Here is a 13,130-nt window from a genome sequence, read left to right as displayed (position 1 = left end):
GAGGTCTGGGCTTCCGAAGGCGGAGATATGGCGTTTGAGGCGTTGGCGGATCGCGTGGGAGATCTGGGGTCGCTGGTTGGCCATGGCTAGCGTACACCTACAATGTCCTAAACATCATCCGTGCAACCAATCTGTGCAGTTACCTCTTTGTTTAGTTATCTTCGAGTTCTTCAAGAAGAGATTACCAACGAGAGGAAGAAAGGTGGACATGCCCAGCCTTGCATTATCTCAACAGACTGACATCTGGTGGGAACTATTCGCGTAACGTTCGCAATTGATGCCAAGTATTGCGACATCTCGGTTGGCGGCATTGGCACCGAATGCGATGCTTACCTGGACAGGTCTACTGCAGCCACACTAGCGCCCGAAAGACGGTGCTGTAAGTAGGCTGTCACACAGGCCGGCACGTGTGAAAGGCTAATGCACTGAAACAAATAGCGAGCATGCAAGCGCGCCCTTTTGTGTATCTTCGAAAGATTCGGGACGTTCCGCCTGGATGTGGAAACCAATCCGATGTTTCGATGGAAACACTAGCTAAGAAGGTAGTTTTTGTGAGCAGAAATGGAAGAAGATGCAATCTCATTGCTGAGCTCTTGGACGTGGTTCAGAACTCAAGGGTCTCCGCAAAGCTACATTCGGGATCGGTAATCTGGGTAAGGTTCCAGCCTCATTTGCAGCGTAATAAGCGCCAGATTCATCTCCAGATGCTGTAAAACCAGGGTGTCGGGTTGAAATCACCCATGCGCGGACTTTCCAGCTGAACTCCTACCTGAATCGCTTAGACTATGCGGATCGACTTCGTGGTAGCACGCCATCTGAGGCATGCATCACACTCGCGCGGGCCAGCGAATCGACACGCTCTTCAAGAAGAAGCAACTGTTCAGCTACGCACGCGCTCACGACCTAGCGGAATGCCACCACAACCAGCCTGTACCGCCTCTTCACCACGCGTGCTACGATGTGTAATTGTCCAAGATGCTTGGATGCCATTGGTTTGCCACGCTATAATGCATGCAACCAGGACCAGCGACGTGGGTTCCAGCAAGCACGAGCCGAGAGTCTGGAACAGTACGGAGTCTGCATGATCTGCGGGTATTCCGACGCAGCATGAGGCCACATCCTCGTGAGTGTTGATGAAGCGAGTGGCGGTTCATCCCAGGAGTCTGGCCGATCCAGCCCTATGCACCTTCGTATGTATATCGCCGAGGAGGGTCTGGAGTTCGTATAGAACGTGGGATGGCCGACTGCGACGGGCTGACTGGTGTCCTTACGGGGGTTTATGTCGGTCACCTCCTAGTCGGGCAATGGACGTCCGCAAGGAGGGAGGACTCGAAGGTATCGTGGTATTCGTTCGAGAGGAGTCGTTATAGTAATGAAAGAGGTGAATCATGGCGTGCTTGAGCTTGGTAGCGCACTTGAAGATCGATAATGCGTGATCTGGCGAATGTCAGTACATTTGCGGATTAAGGAGCCCTCTGCTGTCAATGGCGCGTGCGAGATGCTGCGCAAATGTAGCTCCACGCGGATGTATAAATTGTGCAAAATCTGACACCGTCGTGAAAAGACATAATGCTGGTGTTCCGTAGTTGATGCCGGAAAAGCTGTCTCACGTGAAGCCCTTGATGGAGCGCTCAAGCGATCACGAGATTACGTCATCGACCCTTCGCGAAAACCAACACGCGACGCTGACCTCAGCTTCCAACACGCGACAATATGTGTGCCCTTTCGATAGGGCGAAATGCAGGTAAATCTAGATGCATAGCTGACTGATGTCCTAAACTCCGTTTCTCGTCGTTCGGTGAAGCCTTAAAGCCATGGAAAGTCGCGTCTCGCTCTTGATGCGTCAAGGGTGCCGATGAAAGCGGAGTGAGGGGTCAAAGGAAGCAACGATGACCTCACCCCTGACCGGGGCGTAATGCGATATTGCAAAGTAATAAGAGGTATATGAACCCTGGATTTAGCAATGGTGGAAGCGCGACAACTATACACAGGTGTGGCGACTCGTGCGATGGCTTCCAAAACCCTTCTTCTCCGGGGCGGTGTGGCTCTGATTCATGATGCAAACAACCACGTCGTTCCCACCAAATCCGATGTTCTTGTCGAAGACGGCAAGATTACGAGAATCGCGCATGATATCAAACCATCTGAGGGAACCGAGACTATCGACTGCACCGACAAGATCATCAGCCCAGGTTTCATCGATACTCACCGTCATGCTTGGCAGACGCAGCTCAAAGGCAGGCATGCCAATGAGCAGCTGCTGGAATACATGGTGACTGGTATGGCTTTATGTAGAAATAGACGACCTCATTTTAACAAAGAGCAGGCAACTCGCAATCTTTCCAATACTCGCCCGAGGATGTCTTCTACGGCCAGCTCGCCAGTTTACTGGAAAGCATTGCAGCTGGCACAACTACGGTGGTTGAGCACGCACATATCACCCGCTCACCAGAACACGCCAAAGCCGCTATCGCAGGTACTGCATCTTCTGGCATGCGTTCCGTGTTCTGTTACACTCCAATCTCGCTCGTCAAGCAGTTCAACCCCCTCACCTGGCATCCAAATCTTCTCGAGGACTGGGTCATGAACACCTTCGAGGAGCTCGCCGATAACGGGCCTTTCGGAGAAGGAAGAGTAACGCTGGGTTTTGCGTTCGACTTTTGGTTTCTCCCTGCGGATATAATCAAAGGTACATTTGCCAGGGTGAATGCGAAAGGCGTCAAGACGATTACCACCCACGGCTCTGTATCGCTAGGAGGTAGTGTGATACTAGCAGCGTCGAACCATGGTCTACTAGATGAGAAAATCATCGTATCGCATGGTGGCACGATCGTCAAGGCTGATGCTGAACTCTTGAAGGCCGCTGGTGCATTCGTGAGCTCTACCCCGAGTTCAGAGCTTCAGATGGCCATGGGGAGATCTTACTGCTTTGATGCCTCATTCCCGGATGGAGGTGTGAGCGGCGACTCCATCGGACTGCAAGACAATGCCGCGCTTGGCGTTGACTGTCATTCCGCCACTGCCGGCTCCATCATCGCTGAAGCAAAACTCGGGCTCGGAAATGCGCGAAACCACTACAACGAACACATTATGAAACAAGGCAACATTCCACGAGCTCTTCCCGATAGCCTCAGCGTCGAGGCCGCCTTCAATCTGGCAACGATCAAGGGTGCAGAGGCTGCGAACATGAGCAGCGAGATTGGGCGCATCGCGGAAGGGTACAAGGCAGATTTGGTCATTTTCGATGCTCTGAGTCCCAGTATGGTGGGCGCCGCACAACACGACCCAGTCGCCGCCATCATCCTACACTCCAGCCTGGCCGATATCGAGACTGTCATTGTCGACGGTATCGTAAGGAAGAAGGATGGGAAGCTACTGCCAGTGCATGTAGACAGCGGCGCAAAAGAGATGATCGGTCATGATACTCTCGACTGGCCAAGCATTGCCAAAGAGATCGTCACAGGCAGGGAGAAGATGCAGAAAGAGATTGACAAGATCGACTTCGACGAAGCATACGAGGCAATACTCAAGATGTTCCACGTCGACAAGACGAAATTGGTAGATTGAGATCTGTAAAGTATCTCCGGTGCCGGAGAACGCTGTGTCGATGCTCAAGCCCCGGTTGAAGAGAAAGCATTGGTAGTCTGATCTCCGTAGAGTATGGGCAGGGTCAAGAGACGCTGTTTCGATACTCCAATCCTGGTTGAGGGGGTTGATCGTTATCATTTGGTTGTTATAGATCGTAGTTTGTATGGTAATCCGCCCTGCGCGCGTGGACCTTTTTCTCTCCAGATTGAAAGGAGGCAACAGCATCTAAAGCTTTGCTTACTGTGGAAAATAGCTTTGACAGATGTGAGCAATCGTATTGCATCTGAGAAAACACAAGCTATTGAACAGGACACAAAGGTAGGTGACATGTTGGCACCTGGGTGATCCTATGGCAGCTCTAGCCTGATCGAGTCAGACCGATCAGGTGATGACGTGCACGGTGAGCATCGACCCAACCATAACATCCGCAGGTCTTTTCATTCCATCTTTACTTCGACCACAATACATTTTCATTCGGCAGGTGATCATCAGTCTACGTTTTGCATCATGGAAAAGCGCTCTACATCAAGGGAGCGTGAGCAGAGGCAGCTACGCAGGTTACCCGAACACCTCCGTAATAAAAAGAATTATCGCAGAGTACATCGGCTGGCTATCAAGAAGCGCAAGGCTACAAGTTTTCCTAGGATTACTTGAAGGTTCTCAAAAGGCACCAGTTATACAATGCCAGTTGCTTCCGATTCGAGAGAAACGTGCGACAATGGGCTCTTGATGGTAAAGAAATGCCGATGGAGTCTTTGGAGGGCGATTGGACTCTGTATTCGCCTGGGTTTATGGCCTATCAAGAATCATGGATGGGAAAAGATGCCAGGTGATAGACCAGCCGGCTAGAGTGAATAGCTACACCGGCTACGGAAGTAAGTATGCCCGCTCTATCTGCTAAGGCTAAATGTAGAGCGTGCACAGCTAAAAAGAGGCATCTTACACCCTCTCTAGCAGCAGCAACAAGCTATAATAAAGTATAAGAAGGCTATAAAAGGGAAGTAGAGGTACAGGCTATCGCTTCGCGAAAATTACAACCCTTGCAGGGCCGCTACGCGGAAAGTAGCAACTCCGTATTGTATTGTTAGATGTATTGTTAGATCGAGATTACACCGTCGGAACGATGTGCTTCGGTATGCATGAAAAAAGCGATGACTATGGTAAACACTATCCGCTTGCTACTCAGCTATACATCTACGGACTTGGTGATTGCTGGTGGATCGCACCTCGTGTCCCACATGTAGCCTCAGGAAAGGAAGGAGAGAAATCTGAGTGCTTGGTCGATGAGGAAACGAGGGAAAGTTTTCTATTCTTTGTAACTTTTCTTACTCAAGGCGTAATGAAGCTGAGGTTTCGCGCACCGTCGGGGTCGGACATAGGCGATACCATTTTCTGGGCTGTCCATGAAATGGCGGAGGAGAGGATCCTGATATATATCATAGATCATCTATCTTAGGAACGATCGATGGTCTTCATTACAGTTATACCTAGGTAACGAGCCTTTAGCTTTGAGTACGGAAGACCTTGAAGGCCTCTAGGCTTTGGTTGAATTCTACACGTACTTGCTATTTTCCGTGTTCCCATTTTTGTGCTTTGTTAGTAACAGGCGGCGGTCTTTCGTTGCAGTGGACAATTGAACGTTGGAAGGTAGTTGCGGTGCTTCAGAATAAGGAAAGTGAAAGTAGAGATCTGCGTTGCGGCTCCCCAGGCGAACGTCATCCAGTCGGGTGGCGCAGGAGCTTGGACCCTGAAGCATCCCCGAAATCAATAGCTTCATCGAAAGATATCCCCAACACCATTACAATCGCAGCGCATACCCAGTTCTTTGACCTTTTATTATTCAAGTGCAGCCTCTGCATATCACCTGATCGCTAAACATACTTCATCCGCCACAATGGACGCCAAAGAGCCCCTACTACCGTCTGATCCTCCACCCTCGTATGAAGATGCACGGAAGTCACCAATCCCACAAAACAACCCCGGATCAGGCGCACCATTAGCGAAGAGACCGCCTCCAGGGCCTCCTCCTCCTCCACTCAACTTACCAGCCTTGAATGAGTTGAGGGGATCTAGAGTTGTGCTTGCGAGCGCGTCACCACGGAGAAGACAGCTTCTCGCACAGGTAGCATCACATCTACCCGGCCATGGACATGCCAGATACTGACTTCCATCAGATCGGCCTCACAAAAATCGACGTATGCCCATCCAAATTCGCCGAAAACCTAGACCACTCGCTCGGCGCGCTGAACTACGTCCTCGAAACCGCATCCGCCAAAGCGCATGACGTATACAAAACCGAGATTAACAATCGCGAGCGCGGCGAACCTGCCATCGTCATCGCTGCCGACACAATCGTAGTATCGCACGCTGGGCGGATACTGGAGAAGCCAAAGAGCGAGGCAGACCATATAGCAACGCTGAAGATGCTGAGAGATGAGGGCGCGCACAAGGTTATGACCGCCGTTGCGGTGATGAAGCCATTAGAGTCTGCGGTAGATCCGGGATATGCCATGGAGACGCATGTTGAAGAGACAACGGTTATGTTTGATCCTACTGGTACTTCTTCCTTTTGAGACATGGCTGAATTGAATGCTAACACGAGTAGTGACCGACGAACTGATCCTTGCATACGTCAAAACGCGCGACGGCAACGATAAAGCAGGCGGCTACGGTATACAGACAGCGGGCGCGTGCCTCATCGAGCGCATAGAAGGGTCATACGACAACGTTGTCGGTTTGCCGTTACGACAGACGCTGAAGCTGATAGAGAAGGTCATGGAGCCTGAGGAGGAAGAGGGAGACTTCTTTGTAGACAGCAGAGAGGAAGAAGAGGAAGAGTAGTACAAGAACCTCCTCCGAGTATTTCAGGCGAGCGATAGTGTATGGCGTGCATACAAATCTCCACCTGGGCGTAGGAGCCGTCGACGACGGGATTAAGCATGACATTGCCCAACAAGGGAACTTCCGCGTGTTTACACGGAGTAAAGGTTACGATAGATTTCTTGAGGCTAGGCTTGGTCAGATAGCTCTATGGAGCAGTTGACTGCTTTCGAGGGAGGATGATGGTTGACAAATACACAAGTAATTCATCACGCACCGCATCCAACGGAGACGTAGGAATCAATGTACCGACTTACGTCCGTATCCTCCCGGCAGGCTATGCATGAATATTGTAGAGCTTTTTGTACGACACGCTTTGAGACGCACTTGGCTTGCTCGTGATCATTTTCCGACATGCTGCTCCAATTGCTAACGCACAAAACGAATCAGACATATGCTCGGACGTTTCATTAAGCCTTCCAAGTCAGCACACTACCTAGCATCCTCACCGCTGAGTGCATTGAATCCATAGCGACTTCTAGCTACACCCCTCCATTACCAATCCACGCCCCACTTGCCTCGGCTCAGCCTTAAATCTCGCAGCGGGCACCTTCCCCAAAGCGGGTGACTCCCGGCGCGAGCGCTCGTCATGGCTTCGTGTCGTTCAACGTTGTCTCGAAGATTCTGCATTTGCGACAAGTTTCGGGCCCCGCGTCGAGGCCTTCAACCAAAGAAGTGGCTTTTGCGGTCGGACGAAATTCGTTTTGCGACTCTTTGCCGGTCGCTGGCCGATATGCAACGTTACGACTGGGCTTGCCGTGCTAGGACGGCGCCTCCGGTCCCTCCCTCCACCCATGATGCAATCAGGGTCTTTCTCTCGGCGGTGAAATCACAGTTTGTCAGCTAGAGGTGTTGGTATATAGCTAGGTGCTCATGTCTCAATCTTCAGCATCAAATTATTAAACCACTCTACAACATCAACACACAATACCCTACTTCTTCCTTCCTAATACCCAAGTCTAAACACAACAAACACACCACCATGGTTCAGAACAAGGGCGTCATCTTCAAGAAAGTCCCAGAGGGATGGCCAAAGCCAGGCCAGGACCTCGCTGTTGAGGCCCGCGACATCGACCTCGACCAGAAGCTCCCAGAGGGTGCTCTTCTCGTCAAGAACTTCTACGCATCTTTCGACCCCTACCAGCGTGGCCGCATGCGTGCACCCGACGTCAAGTCCTACTCCCCTCCCTTCGAGCTAGGCAAGCCCATCACCAACCGCTCCATCTTCAAGGTCGTCAAGTCCGCCAGCGACAAGTTCAAGGAGGGCCAAACTCTCATCACCATGGGCATCAGCCCCATTGAGGAGTACTCCGTCCTCGACAAGGACGCCGTCGCCAACTGCATCGAGCTCAAGAACCCCTACAACCTCGACCCCAAGTACTTCCTCGGTCCCCTCGGTATGCCCGGTCTGACCGCCTGGTCCTCCTTCTACGAGATCGGCCAACCCAAGAAGGGCGAGACCATCTTCATTTCCGCCGCCTCAGGTGCCGTCGGCCAACTCGTCGGCCAACTCGCCAAGCACGAGGGTCTCACCGTGATCGGCTCCGTCGGCGACGACAAGAAGCTCGACTTCATCACCAAGGAGCTCAACTTCGACTCCGGCTTCAACTACAAGACCGAGAAGCCAGCCGATGCCCTCGCCCGCCTCGCCCCCAACGGCATCGACATCTACTACGAGAACGTCGGCGGCGAGCAACTCGAAGCCGCCATCAACGCCATGAACAACTTCGGTCGCATCATCGCCTGCGGCATGATCTCCCAGTACAACGCTAAGCCCGGCGAGCAGTACCCCATCCGCAACCTCATGAACGTTGTTGCCAAGCGCCTTACTATCCGCGGTTTCATTGTTGGTGACGAGAACATGGGTCCTAAGCACGCGAAGGAGCACCAGGAGAAGCTGCAGAAGTGGTTGTCCGAGGGCACCTTCAAGGCGAAGATTAGTGTTACTGAGGGTATTGATAATGCGGTTGAGGGCTTTATTGGTATGCTTGAGGGAAAGAACTTTGGTAAGGCGGTTTTGCAGATTGCGGATTTGAGCAAGGAGTAGAGAGTTGTATATACCCCAACGTGACTGGTTTGAACCGGTTATATGAATGAAAGACGAATGAACAACAATGGATGCTTAATCAACTGTAAGAGTGATGCTGTATGTTTCCCGATTTCGTCAAGCTTTTATTTGAAAACAACGACATGTTGTGTAAGTCGAGATAGTTGCAGGCTCATGCTAATTGTAATACTGATGCAGTAAAGTTTGTGGAAAGCGACTGAAAGAGCCTTGAAAGGTTTCGCAGCCGTCAATGACTCGCGCTACGCTAGTATATTGGAGGGTTGGCTCGTGGCATGACTCAGCGCGGAGGAAGCAGCAGGGCGTCCTGGCACTTTCCTCGCTCTGTCACTCACACTTTCTTACAGCCACGATATCGAAAAGGTATACACATTCCAAGGTGTGTTGCACGTTGCGATGCGTGTTGCTGACTTCGATAGATGCCTAGACACTCGCAGCCTGTGTCTCAGCCTTCCTGCACTGTACATTCGTCAACAATACATAGCGCAGCACCTTCCACATCTGACAACCGCCTGCCACTTGTCTGCCTCACAACAACATGGTCCTACTGCACCTTACACAGATGCGCCAATCACATACGACCAATTCCAGATGCGCAGTCGCCAATTACCCGGTTGAGGCGGTGTTCGAAATGTGATCCTGCGTAGGACGTGGATCTGCAACTACCGTCCACACCCGAGCCAGCCTTGCCTTTAATTCGGGGGCCTAAAACCACCCAATCAAGGCTTCGTGGCGGCCTGGACGACGCGGGTGATCATGTCTTCCCTGCTTGAACAGGCTGTAGATGTGCTGACGCCGGCCTTCAATTTCGCTGTCTCGGTCGGACACAGCTTCCTTCAACACGACGCGGGAGTCAACTACACCAAAGTATCGACTGCGCCATTTTATCTGGATTTCCAGTACAGTACTATCGTACATCAGATTAGCAGCAAGAGCTCGCCTTCCTGGCCGACCGACCATCTATCACAGTCACGATCTCCGACGCATCGCCATCGTGAGCAGAGCGACGGCTCCCGCCAGGCCATAAGCCTCCATACCAGTACCCTACTGCATTTGTCTGAGTGACTGAACACGATTATGGGCAACTGTGGCAGTTCCGTGAAATGTGATGATGTGGATCCTTGGGGGCCCAGACAAAAGATGGAGTTCAATGCGGATATCGCGGGTATCGGCGTGAGTATCGAACCCAAGAGATGACTACCGTGCTGATTTAAAGCCAGATTCTTATATCATTCTTTTTTAGCGCTCTGGCTGTTTTCTCAGTGGTAACTTGGGGGTACCTGACAGCTACCTTGCCTTCGGGTCTGCTGCAACCGATCGATCAGCACGTACTTATGTTACTCAAGAGTTGCTTCAGGCGAAAACGAAACCACAACCGCGAGGAAGATGTAATATCGACGCAGACGCCAAATCAGCGCAACCATAGCCGTGTTCTAGTCAGATTCCTCAAGATGCTCAGTGATCAGCAGCTTATAACCGGAATTTCTATACTGATTGCTGCGCTTTCAAGTCGATGTGTCATTCATCGGTATGAATGGCATATCGTTACGTCACTGGCTTATTTCTCGGTGGCTACGCATACTATGTCTCTTGACGTACTCCGGGATCACCTAGCCCAGCACACTTGGGTTAGGTACTGTCGGGTGTGTTTCACACTTCTTTTCGTCGTTTTCTTCAGCTTCGCATTTTACGTGGACCAAGGCAGGTCCTACTTGTCAGAAAGTCAAGTCATGCAATGCGCGTTACGGGACAGGGAATTATATTACAACGCAGCCGTGGTGAGTATCCTTGTTGTCCCTGTGTTGGTAATTCTATGGGGCAAGCATATCTCAGCCCTGATTCGAGTAGCCGCTCCAGAAGCCACCCATCATCGCCATGTTACTACTACATTGATCGATCGCATATCAGTACACTTTTGGAGCCGGATGAACAATTTTGCCACAGCAGAGACGGCGAAACTCGTTGCCGATGCGCGTATCTACTACGATACCAAGATCGGACCATTCGGGAGAAAGACAAGGGTCTCTACGTGGTACTTCCTCGAACAATACCATGAAGCCTATCTTTCTGAAATTCCGGTATGGGCTTTTCAACTTGTCTACGGAACGACTACGACGGTCAGAGCAGTATGGAATTCCAATGTAGACCTCTTGGAAGGGCCATCGATGCTTGGCTTTGGTCAAGTCGTTGCAATTGGTTTACTCGTCCTCCCACTGCTTGCTCTGATTGAGATGATTAATGGTAAGTCATCTCTCTATTCATATTATAAATCTGCTAATCAAGTGAAGAGCAAGTCGTGTCGGATAAGTCTCAGCCTTCATCAACCCAAGAACAGTTACATCGGGTCAATGCTGCAGACAATTCTTCTCCAAGTCTTACTACATCAGAACTACTGGCTCTTGAGTCGTCCAATCACCTAACAAGTGATGGCGTGGATGAGTCTGTAGGCGCTGCAAGTCAACCTCTCTTCGAGACGACCAGAAAGATCGCCATTTTATCTCTGATCCTTTGCGCATTTTCTACCACCTTGATGGTCAGCGCAGCCAGCGCAGGCAGTGGGGATGAATATCAAGTAATTCAGAGGTACATGTTGACAATCATTGTTCCAATATGGATACTGTCAAAACTAGTCATCGTCACAAAACGTCAAATCAGCCAAGCTCGATTCGTATGGAGAGAGATCAGATTACGGAAGACCAAGAAAATATCTACCCAGCCGCTTCGACCGGTACCTGGTTCATCTGATGGAAGCACACCGCTTCTCATGTCTGGCAATAACATCCCAAATGGCCCACCCAGAATACCTTCACTCGATATATCTGACGATCAGCGCGACCATGCACATACTACAGCGACAGACACGAGCCCGACATTCGAACGACCTCGCAGACAAGACACCGAAGCTAGCCTTGGCCTGACCGCAATGTTCAACAGGCAAGACGGGGCTTCTTGATCATCAGCCAGCCAAGCATGTGTTTGATGTCCATCGCACGCATGCTCGGTGCCCGTTAACCCACGGCGATCCGACTATAATCCTGGATCATCCGCTGACGCAGCGACCTAGAGTACCACCATCACCCTCTAAAACATTTCAGCCCGGCCTGCACGGCTTATCTCCATCACCACTTGAGCGAGCTCCCAAGCCTTCAGTGGGCACGAGCGCCCAACTTCTCAGCTCTTGCACAGCGATCGAAATTAGACAAGGCTGAGCCATGACTTCGCCCATGCTCCATCAATAAGACAACTGCTGAGCTTTTCCTCATCACTGTTATACGTCGTTTGATACGGCTCCTACCACCCATCGTCAAAGGCTAGCCATCAGACCGTGTCAAATCCGTCGCCGCTCTTCCCATGCGCCACTTCCGGTCTTTCTTCTAAATTCTCCGACACGTGGGGAGTGCATGCTGAATCTGAGCGGCTGACATTAGCATTCCCCCATTCCTACTGCTAGTCAAATGTTACTTTTCCCGCTTCTTACTACGATGGCTATCTTCGCCCCAGCCTAGCACATTATCATCGCACGAGCAAACAATCATGGGTTGTTATAGACAGATCTTACCAGTTCATTACACGTTGAAGTCCTCCCCATTCAAGAAAGTATAAACCCAATCATGACTACCTTGCCGAGCTTGATATTCCAGCTTCACGTTCATGGTCTTATCGAGGTTCCCCTTCATCTTGTCCAACCCATCTAGTAACTCCTTAGTTGCCTCAGCTTTGTACCCATAGTACGATATCTGAACCTGGATCAACGCCGGCAATTTCTTCAACTCCCCCGCAAAGTGTCTCGACATCCACTTTCGGAGTATGTACTCATAGCGGCCAAACTGTATCTTATGTACAGCCTTTCGCTGAGCACTTGTCGCATGCTTGACCCAACATGTTAAACTGCCAAAGTCGTAGAAGCGAAAGACGCTGATATGGCGAGAGTACGCAGCAGCTTCCGAGTAGATCTGGCGGCAGACACGAAGGAGGGCAAAGCGGTGCCTCGGTGCGGGGAATTCAGACGCACGCTCCTCAAACACGGATCTATATCTGAGTGGCTTAAGAGGTCCACCCTATGCTGGGCGGATGACAGGGTTTCCAATAGCGAGCTTCCAGATCATGGCGCGGATTTCGGCAGGGAGTCGTAAGAGGGGCGATTCTTCGGCGTTTCGCTGCACACTACACTGGCATTAGTATTACGAATTTAGATGTGGCCGTGCTGAGCTTACATAGCAACCTCGCTACCGATGGGTTTCATATTGAGTAGGCCGTCTCTGGATTTTTGGTAGCCGCGCTTCCCTTGGCGAGGCTTGTCGTTAGGTGTGTCGATCTGAGGAATAGTTTGAGCGGCCGACATGTTGAGTTGAAAGTAGAATGGATGCGTCGGTGGAGTGATTGAGGGTAGATGCATAAGCCAAGAATGGATTTTTGTATCATAGCAAAGGACTACTTAGAGTGAAATATCGCCCACTGTGGCACAATACAAGAATGTTGATGGTGAAGTAAAGCACAAAATGAATAGACTTTTCCAGGCAAGATGTAGTAGTTTCCTCGCACGTTTGCAATTGGATCAGATCGATTCCAGTATACTTTTGCCAAAAGAGAATAAAAG

General features: G+C 50.9%; 4 protein-coding genes across 4 annotated transcripts; 3 read left to right on the top strand and 1 right to left on the bottom strand.

Moving 5' to 3' along the window:
• Nucleotides 1–2,008: 2,008 nt before the first annotated feature.
• Nucleotides 2,009–3,567, top strand: J4E90_004267 (uncharacterized protein; the record flags this gene model as incomplete). The annotated part of the gene is made up of 2 exons (XM_051433832.1): nt 2,009–2,279; nt 2,327–3,567. 2 exons carry the CDS (start codon nt 2,009–2,011, stop codon nt 3,565–3,567), a joined length of 1,512 nt encoding a protein of 503 aa, XP_051292350.1.
• Nucleotides 3,568–5,482: 1,915 nt separating this feature from the next.
• Nucleotides 5,483–6,429, top strand: J4E90_004266 (uncharacterized protein; the record flags this gene model as incomplete). The annotated part of the gene is made up of 3 exons (XM_051433831.1): nt 5,483–5,710; nt 5,763–6,144; nt 6,194–6,429. 3 exons carry the CDS (start codon nt 5,483–5,485, stop codon nt 6,427–6,429), a joined length of 846 nt encoding a protein of 281 aa, XP_051292349.1.
• Nucleotides 6,430–7,450: 1,021 nt separating this feature from the next.
• J4E90_004265 (uncharacterized protein) lies at nt 7,451–8,515 on the top strand (the record flags this gene model as incomplete). Its single annotated transcript, XM_051433830.1, has 1 exon — nt 7,451–8,515. One exon carries the CDS (start codon nt 7,451–7,453, stop codon nt 8,513–8,515), a length of 1,065 nt encoding a protein of 354 aa, XP_051292348.1.
• A 4,076-nt stretch (nt 8,516–12,591) lies between these two features.
• On the bottom strand, nt 12,592–12,875 carry J4E90_004264 (uncharacterized protein; the record flags this gene model as incomplete). Its single annotated transcript, XM_051433829.1, has 2 exons — nt 12,592–12,697; nt 12,748–12,875. The coding sequence occupies 2 exons, from the start codon at nt 12,873–12,875 to the stop codon at nt 12,592–12,594; spliced, it is 234 nt and encodes a 77-aa protein (XP_051292347.1).
• Between the last annotated feature and the right edge of the window lie 255 nt (nt 12,876–13,130).

This window comes from Alternaria incomplexa (genome assembly GCF_024043165.1).
Source record: "Alternaria incomplexa strain BMP 0042 chromosome Unknown scaffold_5, whole genome shotgun sequence".
NCBI lineage: Eukaryota > Fungi > Ascomycota > Dothideomycetes > Pleosporales > Pleosporaceae > Alternaria > Alternaria incomplexa.
The sequence above is the reverse complement of the archived record's forward strand: the minus strand, read 5'-3'. Positions and strand labels throughout refer to the sequence as shown.